This window comes from Episyrphus balteatus, chromosome 3 (genome assembly GCF_945859705.1).
Source record: "Episyrphus balteatus chromosome 3, idEpiBalt1.1, whole genome shotgun sequence".
NCBI classification, from domain to species: Eukaryota; Metazoa; Arthropoda; class Insecta; order Diptera; family Syrphidae; genus Episyrphus; species Episyrphus balteatus.
In genome coordinates, this window is record NC_079136.1 from 6,040,992 (window position 1) to 6,067,707 (window position 26,716).

Consider the following 26,716-nt stretch of genomic DNA (forward strand, 5'->3'; position numbering starts at 1 on the left):
AAAAAGTGCATGTCACCACTGAATATTTTGATATTTCGATGTGCCAAATGCCTCGCTTAAAAAAATCACCTTTTGAGAAGTAAATACCTAATATGTATTATTTTTTTTTAACAAAGAAAAAAACTTTTGATACAGATTTATAGACAAGAGAAATACCTTTTATTTTATACCAATATTATTTCTGTACACCCATTATTACGCATTCTACGATTAATTGTTCGGAAAATTAGCTGAAATCTTGATTGTGAAATCCGAAACTTCAAACTCAAATATCTCCAAAACCCCACTAACGAATTTGAAAATATTTTACCCACGTAATGTGCTTACCGTCACCTTTCATTTGATACCAATTTCGTTAGTGAACACACTGGGCCCAAGCTCCATAGAAAAATGTGCCATCTCCTTTATAAATTCCTAGATCATATTTAAAAACTTTATAAGAAAATAACTTTAAAAAATAGTACCTATTCAAAAACTTAATCCTTTCATTTAAGATTTTCTAGGCAACAATTTTGTATTTTTGCTGACTCGTGTAACTGGCCGTCTTTTGAACGCTCAATTGAATATGACCACTCTTAAAATTCGCGGTAGGCCAACGAAGAAGATAATTATTCGGGTTTTTGTTTGTTTCAAAAGCTTTACATTCTTAATTAATCTTCTAATTTGTCTACTAAATGTTTTATTCTCTCCCTTATAAGGTTTATCTGTTGCTAAGAACTTCCGTAGACGATATACTGCGATAGCGGAACGAACTTCGTCGGACCTAAGACAATCTTTAGGGAAATTCAATAGGAGACAGAAAACGGTGCAGAAGCTGTTCATGTTCAGCACTACGCAGCAGAGGAAGGCTTCAGCTTCGCCTTCATACCGCCCAGGGCACTGGATTTTGGAGATCTACATATAAGAAGCGACAGTAAGTGAGGCGAAAACGTTGTTACAGAGACGCTGTTCCTGAGACGTCTAATCGCCAAACTAGCTTAAACTTGGCCGGTGTTTTAATTGAAAACTTGAAGTCAAATTTTTATTTCAAAAGTAGGTACTTAAATTTTAATTTCGCTCCCTTCGGCCATATTTATTTAATATTTAAGAAAAAGAACAAGAAATTATGAAAATAAATCTTCATTCCATTCCGGAACACCTTAATCGGTCTTTTCTTTTGCAATTTTAATATTTACAATTTTTTTGCTTTCAGTTTCTTTAAAATTAAAATTTAATTTTTTAGTTCGAAACAACAACTTACTTGTAAAAAGTCTTGCGAAACTTCAATAAAAAAAAATTGCATATCTGCTTAGTAGTTCGGACATTCTTCATAATCAAGGGGCACGGTAGTGCCCAGCCAAGTTCTCTAGCAACTTTGGCACTACACCCTTATTTACAGGAAACAACTCAGGCCATTTTCGACCCCCCTCTAACTTCCACACCAAAGATGATAGAAATTTCAAACTCGCTACATTTATTGAGCTTGTCAAAACCAAACTCCTCACAAAATTTCAGCCTTTTACGATGAGTAGTTTCTGAGATATAGGGCTTCAAAAATCGCAAAAACCGTAACTGACTGACTGACTGACTGACTGACTGACTCACTCACTCACTGACAGATCATCAAAATTATGGAGAACTTCCCGTTAACGTAGAAACTTGAAATACACGGTGATAGGGCTTGTGGTGTATACAAAGGGAAAAATCGAAATTTTGAGATTTTCAATTCAGGGGGCGTGGCATCCGCCCATTTCAGCTGAATTATCATCAAATATTATAGAGCACTTCTGATTATCGTAGAATCTTGAAATTTGGTAGAATGGTAGAACTGGTAGTTTATACAAAGGACAAAATTTAAAATTTGAGAATTTCAGCCAGGGGGCGTGGCATCTGCCCATTTCCGCTGAATTTTCATTAAATATAATATAGCACTTCTGATTATCTTAGAATCTTGAAATTTGGTAGAATGGTAGAGTTGGTAGTTTATACAAAGGAAAAAATTTAAAATTTGAGAATTTCAGCCAGGGGGCGTGGCAACCGCCCATTTTCACTGAATTTTCATCAAATATAGAGATTTTCAATTCTACAGCCTTACCTTGCAAAAAGTAGTGAAATCACAACAAAAACATTACTGTTAAAAAAAGAGCCAAGTTCTCCTATGTTGAAATAATGCTGGCACAAAAAGTACTGAGATGTAAAAGTGTACCAAGTTCTAAAGTTTGGGTTCAAATTCGTATCAATAAAATTTTGATTGTTCTCTTGACAATTTTTCTTGTAATTACCGATTTTTAAAGTTATTTCAAAAATTGCCAAGTAAACAATCAAAATTTTATTGATACGAATTTGAACCCAAACTTTAGAACTTGGTACACTTTTACATCTCAGTACTTTTTGTGCCAGCATATTTTCAACATAGGAGAACTTGGCTCCTTTTTTAACAGTAATGTTTTTGTTGTGATTAATATTACAGAAAGTGTTGAAAGTTTTTAGTCACTAGGACTTGCTCTTTCATGGGTGTCGTGTCACAAATTATTTCAATACCAACCTGTATATCGAAAAGTAATCATTTTGTTCGTTTCTTTGAATATTTTTCGTATACTCTTACTGGGTAAATATTAGAAGTTATAACACTTAGACATTAGACCCAAAGGACAACATTTTCAAATTTATTTTAAATATTTACAGGAGAACAAAGTCCAGGGATGGAATCGGCTACCGCGGTAGTTGATAGTCAAAAACGAAAATTTTGCTCCTCAAATTATTATAAAAATATCAAAACAGTTTCAAAATCTTATGACAGGTACAAAACATTTTCTGACTGCCTGTTATTATTGTAAATATCAGACGAAGCGAATTCAATTTCAAAAATTGGTTTGTGTCTTAGAGACTACACTAAAACAATTCCCAAGACACAAACTATCATCGAAACAATTTTCATCATTTCTTCACCTCTTGGATGTTGTAACTCTAAATACGTCGTCACTATCCATCGTCGTCCACGCAACAAACAAATTTGAAAACGTGACGAAACTATGGGCGTTCTGATTTGAATTTGTCTTACCGTATGCTGCGGAGCTTATTATGCTCGACATAGTCAATTGAAATCTCTTTCGTTTCAGACATCAAGCTGAGAGATACGTTTTCTATCGTTTTGTGTTTCTTTTTTTAAACTGAGTCATTTGTGTTTTTATTTCTTTGCTTTTTTATAGTTTCTTTAAAAGATTTGTAACAAATGTAACTAATTAAAGATCAGCGCCTCACTGATTGCAGTTGAAAATATCTAAAGTTTTTTCTAGTCGCGCCAATGCATTTGCCAGTGCCAAATCAAAAAAACATAATTGTTGCACTTTTGTGTGAGAAGATTCTGCTCTCTATTTGATGAAATATTAATTTTTGCTTTCAAATTGTGCCAAAATCATATCAACGACATTTGTTGACAAAGTGATTGTGTGTTTTTTATTTGAAAACAAAAATACAGTGCATTTTTTCAAAAAATATAGGTATAAGGTTTTAACCTATAAGAACAAATTATAACCCTTTGTTATATAACTTTACTTTTTAAAAAGGAAAAGTGCTGAAAGAAAAACTTTGTTTTTCAAGTGAAAGTCTTTTTTAAAATTAATCAAAAACCCAAAGGAAGTTGTGTTCTAAATTTAAAGCAACATAAAGTTATTTTTGGATTGTGCAACATAGTGAAAATAGATTTTTTGAATTAAAGAAAAAAAAAAAAAGGAGAAGAATAAAAAAAAAAAACCAGGAATCATGCCGGAAGCAAATTTGGGTATCTATGCATATGCACCTGTGGAAGCATCAAAACATCTTCCCATCTTGAAAGCCTCTGGTGGAATTGGAGATACCGACGGATTTCCAGCCTTCGATGCGGAATCGGAAAATTTTGCGGCGCCAGATGATCCCAAATGGGGTTTCCGCATTACTGGCGGTGCTCAATTCCACATGCCGATCACAGTCTTTCAGGTTAGTATGTGACAAAATTATAATAAATAGTAAAATATTTGCTAAGAGAATATTGAAAGTACAAAAATGGTGGAATATAGTTAATTGCAAAAAATAGCAACGATGATAATATATCATGGGAAAACTTTCAAATTTCTTTTTCTGATTTCTTATCGAAGCGAAGCAATACAAGAATTTACTTTTCTTTTGGAAACTTTTAACATTTCGAAAATAAGACTAAAGAAACAAAGATAGACTACTCCAGTAAGACTATATCCTAAATATAAGCCAGTAGATGTTTCATTTCAAGGATTCAACTCAAATTCAATCTTTACAACACTACAAAAATTGCAATTTTATCTTTTACCTTACGTTGATTTTTTTATAAATGAATTAAGTGTGCAAGAAACGCATTAACAGAAAATGTTGCTTTCATCAAATTTCATATCAAATTTCAAAACTGTGTCATATCATGTAAAAGTTTTCAGACATAATAATTATAAGAACTGCAGTGAAAATAGGAAACAAATTCGATTAAGTTAACTTAAAGTGTCAATATCATTTGGTTATTTGATCAAAAGGTAGGTACCTGTTCATATGAGATTGAAAATGTTGCGAGAAGTTATCAAAAAATTCTCGAAGCTGAACTCGCAAATTGACATAATCTTGAGAGTAGATCGCGGTAATTCGGACATATACTTTCGATATAATAATTTGGGAGTTACTGTTCAGCGGATACATGTTTTTGTCACAGACTGACTCTAAGAATTCCAAAACTGTTCGTATTTTGTGAGAAAGCATTCTTCAAAATAATCACAAAATTCACAAGTTTGTTAAAAATTTTCCAAAAAATAACCTTTAATATTTTTAAGAGCTCAAGAGCTATTTGTATATTTTTAAATTTTGTTTCACTCGGTTGAAAGAGAATCAGAATTTAAAACAAGGTTTTCTGGTAGATAGAAAAAAAGAGTTTTTCACTACGCAATAAAATAGTTGAGGAGCTATTATTTTTTTCGAGATTGGTAAATAACGGAAAGTTTTGTTGTTCTTCAATATCAATAAATTACTTCCTGAAAACAAATAACTTTGTCTAGGTAATTTAAGTCCCAAACAGTGTTGCCAGAGAATTTTAGAGGCAAGGAGCCGATTTTAGAAGTCTTGGAGCCAAAAATCGCCAATTTCAAAAATTGTTTATAAAAACTCATACTAATGTATTTTGTACCATTTTTTTTTTTATTTTTTCATCATTTTTTCCTACTCCAAATTAACCAAGATATATGATAACATAAACAAAAAATTTGAAAAAATAAAAAAGAAATGTAATACTCTGTATTAAATTTATCAGACTTCAAGTCAGATTCTTTAATTTTTATTTTAGTAATAAATAACAAAACAAATATACATGGTGGAAAAGTGGAAACAAAATATGAGGCGTTCAGAATAATAATGGGTGAAGTCCATTTGAAATTTGTACATTATTCTGAACTTAAGAAGCTTTTTCTCAGAAACTAAAGGAACTTTTGAAATAAACGTTTCACAGATCGATAGCTCTATATGTGCCCTTAATTATGAAAGTGAACTAAGTCACTGCTAAAAATGGCTCAAATCTAGCCTAAAAATAATTATTATTTAAGAGGTAAAGTTTATTTGAAAGCGAAATTGCAGTAAATAAACTATTTTATTGCCCCTCTAGTAATTTCATAAAAGAAATATAATTAAATCGTTATAAGAAAATTATTATGTATGTTTTTCTTCAAACAATGCAAAAAGTGACTTAGTCCACTTTCATAATCATGGGCACATATCTCCAAAATGTCTTTCTTTTATTTTATTTGACATAAAACGAAACCCTTAATTTTTAAGACCTTAAAACATCCAACCCAAAGAGAAGTGAACTTGACCCCTTATAGTTCTGAACGCCTCATATACATATGAATGAAAATGGAAGTAAGTACATGCACAATTGCGCTTTTCAGCAAGATGTCAGATTCTACTTTTCTCTTCGAAGACTTTTAAGGCGTGATCATAATAATCAAGTTCTTTTATTATAAAAGTTTTTAATTTTGAAGGAGCCAAAAATCACCAAATTGAAAACTTAAGAAGCCAAATTTTGATAAATCGGAAATCAGAATTTGAAGGAGCCGGAGAAAATTTGAAGGAGCCGGTTTGGCTATAAATAGCCGGTCCTGGTAAAACTGGTCCCAAAATGTTTTTTTTTTTTTTTTTTCAAATATGTGAGTTCGGCTAAAAACCAAATTACAATTATCACATTTGTACACAAATGAAATTTGAAAGCCTTGAACGTATATCTTCTCCCAAACTGACACGGATACATCCATTTCTCATTTCAATTTAAAAAAAAAATGAAACGATAACACCGGTAACGAAAGAAAGATCTACGAAAACGATAACAGTAACGATAAAGATAGCGATAACGGTAACAATAATGATAACGATAACCACGACTACATTCGATGTATGATAGGATTTCATACTAAGAACCTCAAATGCAAGCTGATCAGCATTCCAAGAAGCACGAGTACTTTGGCGGAATTATTTCTTTTATCTGAACATTGTTTATAGTGATAAAATAAAGAAGAATATGAAATATAACGCCAGTGGTCGAGGGACGCAATCGTTTCAGTTATCCATCAACTTAGAAAATACTTATGCCATATTCTATTCAGGCTCACATAGAAGTGAAAAATTATAGTGTAAACAATTACACAAAAACTTTCCAATTCAAATACAATTGACTGGGCTATTTAATCAATAAGAATAACATTTTTGTCTTCCTTGCTTTTACATCCGTAATTAATAAGAGGTGAAGAAGTAAACAACGTAGGGCATTAAATTATTATTAAAAAAATAATTCAACTGGTGAGTTCACCGTGGTGCATACGTACTTTTTTGTTTTTCGACGTAATAACGTCTTATAAATCGATGAACCAAGACAGCCACCACAAAAAAGTGACGCCATTTTCTAACGTTACACTCTCGCACTTTCGCAGTGCGGCAAAAAATTTCAATTCAAAATTAAAAATAAACTATTACAGATACAAAAATCTTCTATAGCTTATTTCAAAGATAAAGCTTAATCCAAATGAAGGATTTTTAAAAATTCCGTCATTTAATAAAGTAAACAGGGGTAAAACGAAAAGCTAAAATTTGGACTAAGATCTAAACGCAAAGTTGTAGAGAATTCATTTTTTCTGCTATAGATAGATGAGATTAATTTAAGAATAACTGCATTTAAGAAAAAATTCTAAAAAAATTTGAAACTAAGCTATAACGTTTTGTTTGAACGTTGTACACGTGTTATGGCTATGACAAAATGATGATTTTGGGTAAAGGAATTTTTTTTTGACAATTCCAAAGATGCCAGGTGAAAGATGAGAGAAAAAAAAATTAGGCGTCTGATACGGATTTTTTTCCAACACTCTGCGTTTCGAAATATGAATTTTTGAAAAACACCTTGTTTTTAGGGGTATTTTTGGGCAATTTTGATTTTTAGCTTTTTTTGGAGCGTTCAAAAAATCTCACACTTATAGGACATATAGGCATACATGTGCAAAAAATCGGAATCGTTTAGTGAGTTTTGACTGAATAACGGAATAAACAAGTTTTTAAAAAAACACGTTTTTTTACCGTTTTTAACCGATTTTCATCGTTTTTTATTTTTATCTTTTTTTCTTTAATAGCTACAGGAATAAAGTATATGGAGTAATGATAGACCATGACTACGACTATATGTGTGCGAAGTTTCAATCAATTTTTGTAAACACAATTTTGAGATAACGGTAAAATAAAATTTTAGAATTCAATAGATTATAACATTTGACCAAGAGCAGATAGAAATTTTATTAACTTTAATCCTGATACAATTACCTTTCATTTGGTATATCACACATAACGGTAGACTAACTACAAGCTACACAATGTTAAACCAAGACACTTGCGAAAAACCTCAAAACACCAGTGGATTTCTGTTGCCCCCCGAACAGCCACCAGTGTGGGAAGTACCGTAATCTCAGTCTGGAAATTCGACTTGGTTGACTTTAAAAAATTCTTACTTCTCTTGTAGGCATCTTTAAAATAAGATTGATACGTCATATGAAAGGTGAAATAATAAGCTTTAACATGGTATATATTTTTAATAGATTGTCAAACAAAAAAAATTGATTCCATAGCCTGAGAACATAAAAATAAATGTTTTTTTTTTTTTTTGCTTTTTTTAATGAAATTTTATCGAGTTCAAAAAATTCTAGCTCTTTTCGTAGATGTCTCATAGACCTGATCCATATATATATTTTGAGCTAAGACAATAAGCTTTCACATGGTGTACAATTTTTTATAGATTGTTAGTGAAAAAAATGGAATTAATGACATGAGAAGATAAAAATTCATGTTTTTTTTGCTTTTTTTGATGAAAATGATTGTTTTCAATAAATTATTTTTATACTTTTTGCGCATTATAAAAATTAAAAAATGGTTTTATTCTTTAGAAGAAATACTTGGTTTTTAAATTGCATAATTTTTTTTGTAAGCTTTTAAAATAAAAAAATTAATATAATGAGAAAATGAAAAAGGTATTTTTTTTAGCTTTTTCTTGTAAATTATGATTGTTTGAAAAAAGTAAATGCTTCAATTGACTCATTTTATACAAAAGCACACAACCTGTTTTCTGACGACGTTATCACGTAAAATCATCGTCCGTAAACCGGCTTTACAGACAACCTCTTTTTTTTGTAAATCGTTTCAGTTCAATTTTGATTACATTACCACGATAAAAAAAATGCCAAAATGTAAATATGTATCTACTACTTTTTTTCCATGCTCGGAAATACATAATTAAGAAAATACATAAAACAAAAAGAAATGCTTCATTTTTTCTTACATTTCGGATACAGAAATGTAATATCATAATAATATAAATCATAATATCTCAAACATCTTAAACATTAAATATTAACTTCCAGAGTTTATGAAAAATGTTTAATCTTTTAAAAAAAATATACCTCATTTAAAAAGTAGGTATCTTCAATATCCACCTCAAACTATAATACATAATCCAAATACCTCCATCATCGCTGAAAAAAAAAAATGCAATCCGTATGTTTCAGTAACAAGTACAACATTATACCTAAATTTGCTACTGCAACAATTTATTTATCGGATTTGAGTGGCGTTCAATCATTAACTTTATAAATGTGACTTCTTTTAATTGTTATTATAAGAACAATTTTTGGCAATTCATTTCAGTTTCTTGATTGATTAACTGATTAAATAGACTTTTGTATTATATAGGAAACCCGAAAAAAACTGTAATGTCATTGAATGGTTTAAACTTTTTAATACAAAAAGGTAAATTCTTATTTAGGGGACTTTTATTTCATTATAGAGTATTTGTTAGTTTATGATGCAATGATAATGATTTAAGATTATATTTCATATTATGACTTTGCTAAAAACACTGCTGCAGTATTTTGGATTTTCTGCGACAATCCAAAAACTTCTTATCTCCTTCTAATTTCTCTAAATAATGGTACAATGAAAAAGGCAATTTGTCATTTACAACCAAATTTACCGGCAATACTTTCAATAAACAATTTTTTATAAATTTCAAATTTTTGTTTGAATTATTAAAAAAAAAATTATATATCAAACTCAATTTTCCTGAAGAACTTTTGGAGACTCATTAGAAAAATTAATGAACTATCAAAGAAATAATTTGTACCCACTTCGACACCAAACAAAAAAAAAAAACACATTTCAACAAGGAAATCATTTAGTGCGTCGCTTGCTTATGTGAATGCCAAAAGAATTTTCTATTTTTAAAACTTTTATGCCAAACGTTAAACAATTAACAAATGCTGAATGAAGCAATCGCGCATCATATCGAGAAACCACACGACCGTCTGTTAAAATAAACTAATCACAAAACGTTTTCGAAACCGAAATAGTATCCGTATATTATTTTGAAAAACGTTTTTGGAATATAACCAGTGTGCCTTCATTAATCTTAAAAACCAAAAACACATTTTCTTGATAAACAAAAAGCACAGCTGCACAAGTCTATTTTGGAAATCTATTTGGCAAAAAAAAAAAAAACAATAAAAATAAAATACAAAGTAAATACAATGTGAAGAATGAATTTTCGAAAACCAAAACAATTTTTTCAAAAAACCATATGTTACCACTTTCGTTTTCAAAAAACAGAACACTAATTGGTTCAATCACCACTCTATGTTTCTTAGGTCATTCACACCTGTTCGGAAACAGGAAACTACAAAACTAGGTGAATACTAAAAATTAAGTATCTAACCCTAATACCCCATTCAGCATCAGCGCCTAGGAGTGCAGCCAAACAAGATAAATAAAAATAACCAAAAGTATTAATTTTTTTTTATTTTTTTTTTTTTCGAAATATAAACACAAATTATGCCTCGAATAACCAAAATCCCCACAAAGTAGGTTATGACGATCAGAATAATTTGTTGGGGGATCTTCGACCAAAAACAAAAAATCTTTCAATTTTCATTATTTTCTGTGTCTAGCTAATGGCTGGTGGTCAGTCGGTTTTAAGACTTTTCGAAAACAACACTATCTACTTGTCGGTATCCTAGAAATTAAAGAACCAGAGAATACATTCAATTTCTTGACTTTTTTTTATTTTGGTAAAATATAAAACTTTTTGTTGTTCTTGGTGAAATAATAAATTTTTCAAAATTGAGATATTTCGATTAATATAAATGTCAGAATTGTTATATTTTTGGCAAAATAAATATAAAAAAAAATAAAAAATTACGAAATATAATTCTGTGCCGGTTTCGTTTTTAGGTAACAGAAAACGGTCTAGCTGACAAAGGAGGCATTCGACTTGGCGATATAATTGTTGAAATCAACGAGATTGACGTTACAAATTTGCCATTGGCCAAAGTGCAGGAAATAATAGATTCATCGGCAAAGAAAATATTTTTAATTGCTAGAGGGTAGGTATTTTCAAATATATAAAAAAGGAGCAAACCTGATAGCAATGAAATGAAATTTTTTTAAAGAATGGAAGACGAAGAATTCAACGAAAATCCACAAGAAGAAGAGAAAGCAATTACCTTGAGGATTCCAAAACCAATGCCACCACCAAAAGGTATGTATTTTGAAAAATAAAAAAAAAATTAAAATTTCTGTACATAAATCATCAACAGTGTTTGAGTTTTTAACAATTTAAAAATGTGTTGTGTGATTAAAAACCTTGTATTTTCTCAATAATCTGATTTAAGTTTTATTTTTAATTTGTGCATTAGAGAAGAAAGTACTTAGACAGGATGCTTAGTTTGAGTGAGTGTTAATGTACCTTCGAATAGAAGAGAAACAAATAATCAAAGCATCAAAGTATTTTATTAGACAGACTTTGTTTTCCTACTAAAATCATCGACAATTTCCCAAGTTTAGTTCTTCGGAGACTTTTCAATGTTTTTTTTGTTCATCAAAGCAAGTATCAAAAAGCCTAGTAGAAAGCCTTGCTGACGCGGAATGACAAAATACAACAAAATGCGTACGAAAAACTCAGAAAGATAATATTTTTAAAATTTCAAGAAGTGTAAAAACAGTTATACTGCTATACAATAGCTTAAGGCAAAAACTTCTAAACAACTTCTTCCACTTTCAAGTGTAGCACTTTCAGACCTGTAAAAAAAATTTATTTAGTTTAATAAACATTTTTGGATCCGCTGCAAAAATATTTTTCTTCACAAAAATATTATGAAATAGATGTTTCTAAGGTACTGCACAACTGAGTTCCCCGAAAATCTTGTTAAGCATTTGAAATTTCAAAAAAATTGAGTGAAGATAGTTTTCTATCTCCACTGTTTTTATGAAGATTGTGCAGTAATTTTTGTAAATTGGAATTTAAACTAGAGTAAAATAGGCTAAAATTGACAAAATTGTTAAAAGGAAAGTAGGTAAAGCTACGATAAAATTTCAAAAATGATTTGTTGTGGTATTTTTTACTTTTCTCAAAACCTGGACCTGTACGGGTCAAACATACCTCGGCTTCAGTGCATACAAATTTATATGAGTGCCAATCGTCGCGTCCACAAGAACGTATCGGCTAAAAAAGAACGTATCGCCTATTATAAGATGTAGCAAAGAAAAAAATCTTAAGGTATCCTATTATAATGATCAACTGATAAAACCATTGCTTTTATTTATTTGAGTTATTTTATGGACTGTTCAGCTCAAAAAAAAAAAAATAAAAAAATGTATTCGTAAAGCAATAAAGTGCAAGTATTTTGAAACAAAATATTCGCAGCTTTCAGTTATTTATCAGAAATTTCAATTGTCAGCCGTAGTGATAATAAGTGCATGCTTCGTAACAGGCTCTCGGTTCACACCCAGCTTTGACACTATTCAAAGAAACTGCTTTGTGCTTTGAATTTTTCATGACGTGCAGCGTACTATAAAGAAGGCATGAGGATTAAGAAGCTGCCCGTTGTACCATTAAACCACAATAAGAACGTAGGTATAAAAAAATAATAGTTCGTGTTCAGTCAATAGGGAAAAATCTGACAAAAAAAACTGCTTTCAGCTAAGTTTCAATCGATGTAAGGTTTGGTCGTTCTGCCAGTGAATTTTAAATTCAATTTGTGTTTCGGTTAAATATTTTACCTATATTTACTAAAAAGCCATTCTACAAAAGGCACTTTACATTAAGTTTTTAAAATATTCTTCGAAATTTTAGGGTCAAAGTTATAGTTTAGCATTTGTTTAGTATTATAGGTATTATAGTCTTTTCTTCAAAAATCAATAATATTCAATCGTTTTCAGATTTGCATTCATTTCTAGACAAATTTACCGTTCATTTGTTTATATGTAGATATTTTTCTATGCCATCAAAAATATTATATCATAAATAAAAAAAATAAAAAATATATTCATGTCGATACTATGTGGGTTCTAGGAATAAGTTTCATACGTCAAACATCTTACAGATTTTAAATTTAGATAATGCATGGAGTGTGAATAAATTAGTTGCTAATAAAAATCAATTATAATTTGGCTAGCAAGTTAACACAGTGCTGGTCTCTTGTGAAATTTTAAGTTTAAGAGGTTCGAGTTCTACTTTATAGCCAACGATTTTGTTTATTTTGGCATTAAAATACTTTTTTACAATTATTTCCCCATTTTGGCTACTTAAATATATGATTTTTGGGGAAGTTTGGGAGACATTTCTTTGGATATACATTTTGATGGATTTAATTTACTTTAAAGAATTTACTTAAAAAATCCTTTTTAAAGTATTTAACAATGTAAAATATGTGTTTTAAAATTCAAAAAGTATGCTATGGTGAACGATTAATGTCGTTTTCGATTGGTTTCACTCAAGAATTCACTCATTCTGAAATCCAATAAAACAGTTTGAATCGCTTCCACTCAATTCTGTTTTTGTTGCTTGTGTTTGTGAAATTTCAAAAATGTCAAATAAATTTTTTTTTCTTCCAACCAAAAAAATTATGGAAAATTATAAATCTAAAGACGACGATGAAGAAGAAAATGGTTAAAAAAATATTCCATTGCAATAAGGTACCCATTTTAATTTTCTAAATAATTTTAATTTCATTAAATAATAAATTTTTGAATGACAACAAAAATAGGAATGATTGAGTCTTTTTTTGTTGACATTTTTGTGTTCATGTATTAGTGCTTCTGATTTTAAATCGAGAAGGGAATTTCTCTTCTGAGAAGCCTTCTGTCTGTCATTTTTGTGCGAATAAAACACATTCAGAAGGCTTCTGAATGGTTCCGGACGCTTCCGGACGGCCAATCGAAAACGACATAAGATTCAAATTGAAAAGGAAGCGAACCTTAAAAAATTAAAACAAAAATTATAAAAAGAAAGAAAATTTTGTCCTTAATTATTCCAGAAACTCGAATGCATTATTTCTACATTTATACATATATTTTTTAGAACTATAAGATGTTGTGTAATTTGAAAAGCAAAACTAGATTAAATTCTTCTATACCATTAAGTACCCTTCCTCCAATGCCGTCAGATTTGTATTGTTCTGCAAAGTTATCTAGGGATCCCCAGAACAGAATCCGTATTTAATGTCAGAAAATTTCTTTAAAATAAAATTGAAACAAGGGAAAACACAAATTTCGTTGAAAAATAATCTGAATAGTTTTGCGAAGAAAAACTGTGATTACTTTGATCTTGCAAAGTTGTTTTACTGACAAAATAACTACTTTATTTGTATACCGGTCTTCTCAGGTATTCGATTAGTTTTTAAGGCAAGAGGATCGCGAAATGAAGAGGGAAAATTTGCAAAATCATAAGCTGTTTGAATTTGTTTTAATTATGTATTTAATGTTGCCTTACAAATATGCCAATAATCAAAATTCCAATAAACACTCTGTAAATAATGCTTTTTTTTTATAATTTGTTTGTAATTTTAGAATTTACCCCTACCCCATTGCTTGGCACAAGAGTCTGGCATCCTATTATGTGGCAAGAACCTCCTGCACCCCCAAAGGAGAAGAAACACAAGACTAAAGTTGAAATAGTCGATGGCGAAGAAGTTGTGATTGAATTAAGCGAAGAAGAAAGTTCTGACGAGGAGGAGGAGGTGATTGTCATTTAACCATTTGTTTTTAATTCCTATTTTGTTTTATTAATTAATTAACAATTTTAACTTTTTATCCTTTCCCCCGATATCATCTATAACAGGAGCTTCCACATCATAGAATTATTCGAAACATAAGGCGTTTCTTTACTGAAAATAAAGATAACAGCGATCTTCGAAGCCGTACAATTGAGGATATGCTATTAATTTTGCCTGGTGCTTCAAAAAATAAATAATTTTTTTCTACACAAACAAACATTATACACAAATATTTTGTTTTGGAATTTTCTTTTATAAATGCTTTCTAAATGTTACTAATAAATTATTTTGATGATTCAAAATTGAATAAAAAATTCTGCTTTCTATCTTAAAAGATTGTTTTTGTATGTTTTAATAATGTAGCCAGCATCGAAGAACGTCTTCGTGAAATGCAACGTAAACTATCGGAAATTGCTGAAATTCCGAAAATTCTATCATCAACACTCGAAACAGTGTCGCAGACTTTTGAGAAATTTCTTCCACCTGAACCGAGTTCACACAAGCAAACAAAGACAGCATATGAAAGTGATGAAATGGATTCGATGAGCGATGAAAACGATGAAATTCTATCTGAACCTGATAGTCTGGAAATGGAATGCAAATATAAAGATTTAACTCCTGAGTCTGACTATGTTTCAGAAATAAATGACTTTGATAACGACAGAACGGAAACCAATGAAGATGATAGTGAATGTGATGAAGATGAAGAACAACAATACACTTGGAATTCAAGCAATGTACCAGAAGTTAATATCGAAGAAGAGACTGAAGAAGAAGAAGAAGAACCTACAGAAGAGGATTTAATAAGACTTGAAAAACAAGAAAAGGTAAGTTTTATTAAAACTTGAAGTTTTAATTGAGTTAGAAATTGAATTTTCACAAAATTTTAAACTGTTAATTAAAATCTAGAAAAAATTGGATGAAATAAAAAGTGTTCTTTCCAATAAAATATTCAAAAGTTTTGTTAAACATAAAAACAAAATCTTTTACGGACAGAGAATCAAATACGTACATAACTCAAACCTATAATTTATAAGTTTTTGGAAAACTTTTTAATATCTTCTCGGCTCAGATATCCGAAAATAATAATGCTGAAACATCTTCAACCATTTAAAGTTTGCATTTTTTAACCTATCTTTACAATATAGAATTAAAATCACCATACATCAGTACATAAAGTTGATGGTGGTCCACAATAGTAAAATAACAATAATTCGTTTAAAAAAATGTTCCACATACACCACAGTGACCGTTTAAATTTAAACTTTGAAAATTGATACAATTTTTTTTACGAATTAAACCAAATAGAATTTTTCATTTTTAGAAGGCAAAAGTTAAACAAATTTTTAGCAGCATAAGGGTGGTGGGAAAATTTAGGATAAATGGTATATGAAAGGGGAAAAATAAATTGCCTACAAAAAAATTGGGGGAAAGGGGGTGGGTGCTCGAAAAAGTGGGGTGGGTGTCAAAAATCATGTTTTTTTACGATTCCTGTCAAAATTAGACATCCTATCGAAAAAAATCAAATGCAAAAGTTGTAGGTAGTATAAATGTCTACAACATTTACTCAAACAATTTTTTTCTATAACCTCAAAAACATTTTAAAAAAATGCAAAAATACGATTTTTTGATTTTTTATTTTTATCTTTTACAAAAATAGTTGGATTTTAACAAAAATTGGTTAAAAATTACTTTGTTATGTTTTCTATCTATAAAAATGTTTTTTGAGCAAAAAGTTAATTTTTGGATTTTTGACGAATTTAATTTGAAAAAATAGCCTATTTTTCAATCAAAAAAGTTAACGAAAAAATTTTTGATTTTTGAAAAGTTTGGAATGCAATTATTTAGCTTAAAACCATTTTTATAAGATTGTGTGGAAAAACTATACTTTTGTTTCAGAAAATATTGAGAAAAATTGAAAAAAAAAAACAAAAAAAATGATTTTTAAGATTGATTTTTCCGTAAATGACAGTAATATTGGGGAGAAATAATTTTCCATAGAAACCAAATTATACTTTTCTAATGGCCTTTTACCTTCTTAATTTGAATCAAGTACTAGAATAGCTCTAACGTGCAAAGTTTTTGAGATATTGAATTTTGAACGTCCCAAAACAATTTGGATTACTTAAATAGTCAAAAATAAAATTAACATTTGGGTGAAAGGGTGTTTTTTCCGAGTGAAAGAAAAGTTAGTATTGGTAAATACCATTTTCAAATTGGTACTCGACTGACATCTACTAATAATGTGACATAAGGATGGTGGAGTTAAAAGTCTATACAGGCCTTACAACTATTTTGGATGAAAGGATGTTTTTTCGAGAAAGAGAAAACTGAACATCTTTCCTCTTAAGTTCTTAATGAATCAATGTATTTTGGGACTTATTTCAGAATAAACTACTTCCTCAAAAAAAAAAAGAAGACCTTTACTCCCAAAATAATTTCATGAACTAAATATTTAATCCTATGTGGGCTTGAGGTCTTTTACTTAGCTTTTTCTAATTTATAAATCCGACGTTTTTTAAAATCAATTAAAAGATGCTTATTACAACGAAAATCCAATATAGCTACTTACATTCTATTTAATCTAAAGAAATTAATCTTAAGATCTTCTAAATCTTTGTTTTTGTTTTTTGGTTTGTTTATTCTTAAATATTTCAAAATTCAAAAATTAAAAGTCTTGAAAAAGACGTTTTTAATCATTGAAATTTCAAAATATAAAAAATTTTTAAATCAATCTGATAAGAAATTCAAAATTTCACTGACGTAGATATTTTAGACACAGAAAAACATTTTAAAAATTTTTAGCCCTGAAGAAGAGTGTAAAAACACTCGAAACGTCGGATTTATAAATTAGAAAAAGCTAAGTAAAAGACCTCAAGCCCACATAGGATTAAATATTTAATTCAACAAAGGTCACGAAGTAAGGAATAATTTAATTTCATGAACTCTGTTTATTCTTCTTGCGGTAGCTTTTTTTTTATTTTCAAATAAAAAAAACACCGTTTTCACCAAGAAACCATGATATTCTTATATAAAAACATTAGATTCTTGGTTCCAATCTGAATTACATATTTGCTGATTTTAATAGGATAGAATTATTGATACAACATTTTCTCCATACCTAGAAAAACACTCTTTTACACGAAAAAAAATTATAAACTTATTTTATTCCTAAATCTCTGGCAAAAACAAAATTTTTAATTTTTAATTCATGGATTGGATTTTCCTAACTTAACAAAAAAAAATCACCCTTTGGCTTGGAATATTTATTAGCCGAATACTAGAGTCCGACAAAAATTTTTTTCCCCTCAGTGTGACTACGGTCTTGAACAAATTGACAGAAAATTCAAAAATAGTCTGTTTCGAAAATTCTAGTTTTGTCTGGCTAAAAAAAATCCTTTCTAAATATTTAATCAAGGTTATTTATTTTTTGTTGTTTTTTAGGAATTATGGAAAATATAAATCTATTTTTTTAATAATTTATTTTCAGATGGAAAAATTAGAAAGAGCTTGGCCTTGGGCTGATCGTGAAAAGATTGTTTACAAGTGAGTGCTTATTTTTTTTTTTAATTGCAATTTATTAACATACAAAGAAAATTTCATTTTTTTATTTTTAGACAGTCAACTTGTCATCTTGTACCTCGTCAGCCACTTGGTATTGTTGAAGAAAGGTATAGCTTATTGTTTTATTAACAATTATTTTTGTTCATAATTTTTTTCTTTCCACTTCACAGAATTAAACTCTTAGCAAAACAAAATCTTCCGGGCTTTTACGAACGAAAGCAATCTGATATCTAATTTTGATGCACTGCCAAATCAAGTTGAAAACATATTCTGCTAATCACACAACCGTGGTGTTCAATTCAATAATTTTATTGTATAAAATTTATACTATTCTATAAGTTTTGAAATATTTTCTCCCTTAACCTAGATTAAAACATAGATTTAACTCTGGTTTTCAAATAAAAATTTATTCCACTAATTTGAATAGTATTTTTTTTTTATTATAAGAATCACCGAAAACGAATTAAACTATAAAAGTGCATTTCTTTAAATTTAATTAATTAATTTATTGAGTATCAGCATTTATTTATTATAAATTATTTACTTTTGTCCTCCACTAATTCCAGCAAGAATAACATCAACATGAGCATCATATTGAGCTGTGAAATAGTTTCCAGCAATTGGATTTCCCATATGGAATTTTTCAATGTAGTCCCTGGTCTTGGTATTGGGTCTTCCTTCACGAGTTCTTTATAAAAAAAATAAATTAAAATTGAATTCAAATATATTATTTTACTAGAAACTTACGTTTTAGAAATGAATCTATCAGTTGGCCAATGAGCTTTCATCTTGAATACCCAAATGATATATCTGTGGAGACCAGTGTCTTTCATTGGTCCAACACCAACATATTCAGCAAGAGTTTGTCCCTTAGACAAATCATTTCCAGGAATATTGATAACCGCCCAAAGAAGGAGTTCCCTCAATTTTGGATCAGCTGGTGATGGAAAATCTGGATCGACCATAATAAGAGCGTAAACACCGTTAGGATCGGCTTCCCATGTGACATTTGGAATATCCTTGGCTTGAGTTGGTGTTAATTCCTTGCCAGTTTCAACTACTGCTCCAGAAGGGAAAGTTACCTTTAAGTTCCAAAAATTAGTTATTGGTTTTATGATATTGGAGAAAAATTAGAAATCTTTACTTTAGCTATTTGCTTTGGAACAGAAGCAGCGTCAATGACATCGGGAACAATATTGTGTGCGTCCATGTTTAATGTTAGTTTAGTTAGACTACTTTGTCTTACAAAATTCTAAAAGAAACTGATTTCAATGAAATTCATTGAGTGTTTTTATATAGGCAAACAATAAAGGTAGTCCCCAAATAACTGCTGATAAGTTTGGAAATATGTTTGAATATTGTTAGATAATCTTTTGAAAAGTCATGATGGGGAATAACTGCTGCCTATCATTGCACTTGTTATAATGCTGTATAATAATCGCATCATCTAATCTTTTTTTTTTTTTTTTAACAAAACAAAGTTTGACAAAATATCACGAGTAACCTTTTTTTTTGGGTTCGTTTACAAAAAATTGTGAGTCAGATTTTTATAGATCGTTCTATAACTAAGATAAGAATGTCCATTCTAATTGATTACTATGTTAGTTACAAACTAGTTTTAACTGATGAAAATATATTTTACTGATATATTGGAAATGGAATAGGTACATTTTGAAGATAAACTTCTTTGCAGGTTTATCAAACACAACATTAACAGAATCAGTCAAAAGAGATATATCGATTAATTTCAGTTATCTGAAAAAAACTTCCATTACAGCTTCAGCTCAGATTTCTACTAATTCATTTTTTGATAAATTATCAGAAAACTGAATAAGGATAGCCATTTTAATTTATATATATATTATATATATTAAAGTTTGGTTTTGTGTACGTTCGCTAACTGGCCACACCGACTGACTTATTTTCTTAATTTTTTTTTTTAAATCAAAGAGGCATAAGAGGAGAAGGTTTAAGGCAAAAAAAAATTTAAGATTTTATAGGTTAAATAGGGGTAACAAGACATTGAAAAAAGAGGCTATTTTCTAAACGGTAAGTCGTAAAGAGTTGACTTTTTTTTAAATGAAAGACAAATTTATTCAATAGTTAAAAAAGGTATTGAAAAAATTCAAAAAAAATTCAAAACCAAGTTGTGAAGGTTTTTTTGCAGTCATAGACCTTCGACAAAAGACTAATTACAGGTACGCAAAATTTTGCACAGAAATTTGAGTTACACCATGAGAAAGATATTTAGAAAAAAAATTAGGGGTCTAAAACGGATTTTTTTCATAGGCCCTGTATTTTGAAATAAAAATTTTTGAAAAACAACCTAATTTTTAGATACATTTTTGAGTAGTCTTTTATTTTTTTGGAATTTGCAATTTGGAATTTGCAATATGTAAAAAAGGGGTAGCACGATATTGAAAAAAGAGGCTATTTTCTAAACGGTAAGGTGAAGAGAGTTGAATTTTTTTTTTAATGACAGATAAATTTATTTTTAGGTTGTAAAACGAATTGAAAAAATTCTAAAAAAATTCAAAATTAAGTTGTGAAGGGTATTTTGCAGTGAAAACATGTGGTAGACCTTCGACAGGTAGTTAAATTTTTTTACAGAAATAAGATTTACACCATTGGAACGATAATTAAAAAAAAATTAGGTGTCTCAAACGGATTTTTTTCATAGGCACTTCATTTTGAAATATGAGTTTTTGAAAAACAACTAATTTTTAGGAACGTTTTGGAGAATTTTTTTTAATTTTTTTGAATTTTTAAAAGCCTGCAAAAAATCTCAAACTAATAGAAAATAAAGGTTTTAGTTATGCGCATGCCTAAGTATTTTGCATAGGCCACTTTTGCTAAAAGTTCAAAAGTTTACATTTTTAAACTCATTTTATGAACTTTTCAAGGTTTGATCCTCTTTCTCATTTGAAAATTAACTAATTACAGAGTCGAAAATTAGAAATAAATACAAGAAATGGCGGAAAGAAGTCCACCGGGTCAGCTAGTACATTTATAAAAAGTTGCCTATCAAAAACTCTTAGGACAGGTATTAAATAAAAAACTTTTCTTAGAGCAATCGTATTGACTTTATTTTTATGTCATTAGATTCAGCATCAAAAAATACCTTGAAAACATGTGTCATATGATGATATTCGACAAACAATTTTTTTCAGTATATTTTTGACCTTCACCCCCTCCCTCTTGTCCGCGAAAAAACACCCTTCCATCCAACTTTTTTTTATAGACTTTTTATGTACTTGGTTCTTATCCTAAAAGCAAACTTTTTGCCAAGTTTCATGAGTGTAACAATTTTTTTTTATTTCTTGATTTTATGTACTATTTTGCCTGTACTACAAAGAATCCATACATTTCTTGAAATATTTTTTGGTGAAAGGGTGTTTTTTTTTTTTTTTTTTTGGAAAATAAGGAAAATGTTGTCTTTTCTATGAGAATTATGAATAAATTGATTCATTACAGTTTGTTATGTCCCTGACTTAATCTCATTAATTGTAGCTAATTAAATGCTAATTTGTTGCGCAAGCCAAAAAATTTGTAGCTCGCATAGTTTTTGAATAATTGAATTTTCCGCTAAAATAAGTCTGAAGTTAGCAGACAAAATCTTAAATGATTAAAAACAATGAGTTAAGTTGACCCTAATATTTTTAGCTTTTTAAATGCTTTTCAATTCCACAAACTTGGTTTTTGTAGCCTCAACAGTTTTTTCGGTATACAAAATTCCGCTTAAATAAGATTGAAGTTAGCGGACGAAAATAGGAAAATTATTATGTTTTTAATGCCCAAACTTGAAACTAATTAAATGCTAATTAATTTTCTAACTCCACCCAGTCATTTTTTATTTCAACTTAAGGTTTCAGAAGTGCACTTCCGGTTTGATCAGGCCAGTGGAGGCATTTAAAAAAAAATCACTTTTTTAAATTTTTTCTTTTGACATTAATTATAGCTTTTGAAAGCAATTTTGTAGCTCAAACCGTTTTTAAAATATCCAAGGTTTTGTTTAAAAACGTAAACTCAAAAGTAAGCTTTCAAAATCCAAAAAAATACTAAATTTAATCAAAATTTGAAGTAACATAGACTAAGACGAAATCATAAAACCTCGATTTTGTAGCTCGATTAGTTTTCTTGTTATTAAATATTCCGCTTAAATAAGACTCAATTTCATATGTAACGGTCAAGATTTTCAAAAAAGTTGAATTTAAAAATAATTTTTTTCTTTTCTAGAAATTGTAGGTTTGCAAAACAAAATTTTTTGGGCAGCAAATTTGAGTTTACGTTTGTAAACAAAATCTTTTTCGAAAATTTTTTGTTCGTTCAAATCATTAGGTACCATGCTATTGGTAGTAATTTGTTTTAATTATTTTCAAATTTAATTTATCTAATTAACCAAAAAGAGGTCACACAAATTCAAAATTCAGAAATATGATATTGAAAAAAAGCAGTCTGTTTTTTAGGAGTAAATGACTTTTCTATTTTTTTAAATATGTTCGTTTTTAATAGACTAAGACGAAACCATAAAACCTCGATTTTGTAGCTCGATTAGTTTTCTTGTTATTAAATATTCCGCTTAAATAAGACTCAATTTCATATGTAACGGTCAAGATTTTCAAAAAAGTTGAATTTAAAAATAATTTTTTTCTTTTCTAGAAATTGTAGGTTTGCAAAACAAAATTTTTTGGGCAGCAAATTTGAGTTTACGTTTGTAAACAAAATCTTTTTCTAAAATTTTTTGTTCGTTCAAATCATTAGGTACCATGCTATTGGTAGTAATTTGTTTTAATTATTTTCAAATTTAATTTATCTAATTAACCAAAAAGAGGTCACACAAATTCAAAATTCAGAAATATGATATTGAAAAAAAGCAGTCTGTTTTTTAGGAGTAAATGACTTTTCTATTTTTTTAAATATGTTCGTTTTTAATTATTTATGCATTTTTATCCATAATTTATTTTATTTCTGTGGTTTTTAAAGACGCTTGGAGAGTATCAACATATTCATCATACTGAGCCAGAAAATAATTTCCAGCAACTGGGTTTCCTAAGTTGAACTTTGTTACATAATCCCGGGTTTTAATGTTAGCTCTTCCTTCAATGGTTCTATTCAAAAACAAATAATGAGTTTTCATATCTGTAATGGCTGTAAATTTGTAACTTACGTTTTCGATACAAATTGATCTGTTGGGTAAGCTGCTGGTTGTTTAAAAACCCAGAAAATGTATCTATGCAGACCAGTGCCGTTTGATGGCCCAGCACCAATATATTCGAATAAAGTTTGCCCCTTAGATAAATCATTGCCTGGTATGTTACAAATTGACCAATGTAGAAATTCTCTATAGATTGGATTTTCACGCGATGGTCCATCTGGATCGACCATTAAAACAGCATAGATTCCATCAGACTCTGCATCCCATGTTATATTTGGTATATCTTTAACCTGCGTTGGTGTTAATTCCTTGCCTGGTTCAACTATCACTCCAGAAGGATATGTTACCTGGAGGATAAAGCTTGAATATTGTTTATTTGGTTTTAATTTAAATAAAGCTCCTACAGTTGCAATTTTCTCTGGAACAAAGTCAACAACGTCAGGAATAATTCCGTTACTGTCCATATTGCTACTCTAAGAAGACTGAAATTAAAAATAATTATTTAATCGTTTAGAATAATAAAGTGTTATCATTGCATTTGTTTAAATTTAAAAAGCTTTCATATCAGTTCTTTTATTCAAGGTTGCCAGTAACCAAAAAAATAACGATCGTATGGTAAAAGGTGGTAGAACTTTCGTTGCAATCAAAAGCGACAAAATAATAAATTAACACAGGAAATCAACATGAAAATAATAAAGTGATATGATATAAACAAATACTAACAAATCAAAACTAATCTTACATATTAGATAGGAAACCATATAACAGAAACATGGTTGCCAGGTTATGAAATTTTTCTAGTTTTTCAGCTTTTAAGTTCTCTTTGAAACAATTGAGGATGATATTAGTTCTAAGAAATCGACTAATCGTAGAGATTTTTTTTCCATTGCGAAACTTTTTTCGTAAATAAGTACTTCCAAGCTGGGTTGTCAAAATCATTTTTTTTAATGCATTTGCTTTATAAAAATAAGAATGCAAGACATTATTTGTCCATATTAAAAAAAAAAATATTTAATGCCCACGTTTTGCATTGATTTTTTTTTTTTTTTAATGAATAAAAATTTTTATTTACAATACATTTTTTTTGCATGAAATATATATTTTTTTTTAATGCAATTTTTGTTTTTTTTAAATTGATAATTTTAAAACCCTGCTCCCAAGATACAACAAAATCCAGCTCTGTTTATTACTGCTTTACAAACACTTTAGACCAGGGTCGATAATTTTTGAAACCAAAAAAAATCATAGTAGAATGAAACCCATTTTAAAATTAGGTGAATATGATGAAAATTAAAGGAAAAATAAATTACGGGCGAGCCGAGTTCGGGAAGTGGGTGGGTTGAGTTTTTAATGGTAAAAAATGGTATATCTCGATTTCCGGCAAAACTACAAGTCCTATAGAAAAAAGTTGTATGACAAAGTTGTAGGTAATAAAAAGATCTACAACTTTTGTATCAACAATTTTTTCACATAACCTTAAAATTTATGTGAAAAATTCAAAAAGCCGAGTTTTTGGTTTTTTATTTTTATCTTTTTTAAACAAAAATTTTTCTACGAAATTTGGTGAACTTACCTTATTATGTCCCAAATACACTGTAATTTATTTGATTTAAAATATTTATTTTTTAACCTTTTTTTTTGACTTAATACCAAAAAAACACCCTAATTTTCAATCGAAAATTTACGTGTCAAAATATCAGCTTTTTTTCAAAAAGTCGGTGGGTATTTTGTTCGTTAAAATCTCTACTTTCCAATAGTGTAAACAAAAATTTACATTAGTATACCATAGTACATGTTATCGGTAAAAGAAAAAAGCTTGAATTCGAAAATTTTTTTATCATTATTTAAAATTTTAGACTATTTATTAAAATTTACACTTAAATTACTCAAAAACCGTAACATTAATCAATATAACATGAAATCCTACGTTTTTTGAGTAATTAAAGTGTAAATTTGAATAAATAGGCCAAAATTGTAAACAATGATAAAAAAAATTTTTCGAATTCCAGCTTTTTTCATTTTTTGCATTTTACTAAAACATGTTCTATAGTTACACCATCAGAAAATAGACATTTTAACAAACGAAATGCCCACTGACTTTTTGAAAAAAGCTGATATTTTGACACGTAAATTTTCGATTGAAAATTAGGGTGTTTTTTTATTATTAAGTCAAAAAAAAGGTTAAAAAATAAATATTTTAAATCAAATAAATTACAATGTATTTGGGACATAATAAGGTGAGTTTTCACCAAATTTCGTAGAAAAAACTCGGCTTTTTGAATTTTTCACATAAATTTTGAGGTTATGTGAAAAAATTGTTGATACAAAAGTTGTAGATCTTTTTATTACCTACAACTTTGTCATACAACTTTTTTCTATAGGATTTGTAGTTTTGCCGGAAATCGAGATATACCATTTTTTACCATTAAAAACTCAACCCACCCGCTTCCCGAACTCGGCTCGCCCGTTATTTATTTTTCCTTTAATTTTCATCATATTCACCTCCTTTTCCAATGGGTTTCAACCTTCTATGATTTTTGAAGTGAAAACTTCTTTAGTATCGTAGTGATTTGAAACAAGATGAAACGAAAACGCGATACGACTTCAACTTGTTATAACTTTTATGTTTTAATAGATAGATGAATAAAATTTGTGCTGTAGATAGGTAATTAAATAAATTATAATTGTACAAAATTTCAATTAATTTCATAATATTCAAAATTCGGAGATAACGGTAAGAAGATGTTCTTTTCCAACACACGTTATATCTTTTGATCTAGTACACATACAAATTTGATTTAACTTTAATACGCATGCTGATAACATAACCTTTTATTTGATATATCACACATAACAGTACGTGCTCTACAAGTTACACAATCTTAAATTGAAAAAATTGAAAAATACCTCAAAACACCTGTGGAGAAATGTTGGCGATGACCAGCTACCAGTGTAGGAAATACCGTAATCTCAGTCTGGAAATTCGACATGGTTGACTTATAATGATTTATGCATCATTATACAAGGTGAAACAATAAGCTTTCACATGGTATAAAATTTTTATAGGTTGTCAAACAAAAAAATTGAATTAATGGCATGAGAACATAAAAATATATTTTTTTTTTTGCTTTTTTTGATGAAATTTCATCGAGTTTAAAAAATTCTAGCTCTTTTTGTAGATGTCTCATAGACTTGATCGATATATATATATTTTGAGCTAAGACAATAAGCTTTCAGATGGTGTTAAAATTTTTACAGGTTGTTAGGTAAAAAATGCATTTAATAGCGTGATAAGATAAAAATACGTGTTTTTTTCGCTTTTTTTTGATGGAAATTGATCGAGTTCAAAAAATTCTAGCTCTTTTTGTAGATGTCTTATAGACCTGATCGATATATATATTTT

At 29.1% G+C, this 26,716-nt stretch overlaps 4 protein-coding genes across 6 annotated transcripts in view; 2 read left to right on the forward strand and 2 right to left on the reverse strand.

Annotated features, from left to right (window-relative positions):
- LOC129914005 (stage VI sporulation protein D) overlaps positions 1 to 26,716 on the forward strand; it is a 208,497-nt gene that overhangs the window by 90,462 nt on the left and 91,319 nt on the right. The window lies entirely within an intron of this gene.
- On the forward strand, positions 3,068 to 18,567 carry LOC129914010 (glutamic acid-rich protein). Of its 3 annotated transcripts, none has more exons than XM_055993036.1 (7): positions 3,068 to 3,954; positions 10,774 to 10,925; positions 10,992 to 11,080; positions 14,958 to 15,421; positions 18,085 to 18,140; positions 18,212 to 18,265; positions 18,329 to 18,563. In XM_055993036.1, exons 1-7 carry the CDS (start codon positions 3,742 to 3,744, stop codon positions 18,390 to 18,392), a joined length of 1,092 nt encoding a protein of 363 aa, XP_055849011.1. In that variant the 5' UTR covers positions 3,068 to 3,741; the 3' UTR covers positions 18,393 to 18,563. The 3 variants fall into 3 exon arrangements, with proteins under 3 accessions (XP_055849011.1, XP_055849012.1, XP_055849013.1); XM_055993038.1 differs by lacking the exon at positions 3,068 to 3,954 and adding an exon at positions 10,469 to 10,610 and having other exon boundaries at positions 18,329 to 18,567; XM_055993037.1 differs by lacking the exons at positions 14,958 to 15,421; positions 18,085 to 18,140; positions 18,212 to 18,265; positions 18,329 to 18,563 and adding exons at positions 14,389 to 14,558; positions 14,660 to 14,905 and having other exon boundaries at positions 3,090 to 3,954.
- LOC129914014 (protein D3-like) lies at positions 18,680 to 19,481 on the reverse strand. The gene is made up of 3 exons (XM_055993044.1): positions 19,303 to 19,481; positions 18,906 to 19,240; positions 18,680 to 18,846 (listed from the first exon to the last, which is right to left on the reverse strand). Exons 1-3 carry the CDS (start codon positions 19,366 to 19,368, stop codon positions 18,699 to 18,701), a joined length of 549 nt encoding a protein of 182 aa, XP_055849019.1. The 5' UTR covers positions 19,369 to 19,481; the 3' UTR covers positions 18,680 to 18,698.
- On the reverse strand, positions 23,052 to 23,824 carry LOC129914015 (protein D2-like). Its single transcript, XM_055993045.1, has 3 exons — positions 23,718 to 23,824; positions 23,326 to 23,660; positions 23,052 to 23,266 (listed from the first exon to the last, which is right to left on the reverse strand). The coding sequence occupies exons 1-3, from the start codon at positions 23,775 to 23,777 to the stop codon at positions 23,116 to 23,118; spliced, it is 546 nt and encodes a 181-aa protein (XP_055849020.1). The 5' UTR covers positions 23,778 to 23,824; the 3' UTR covers positions 23,052 to 23,115.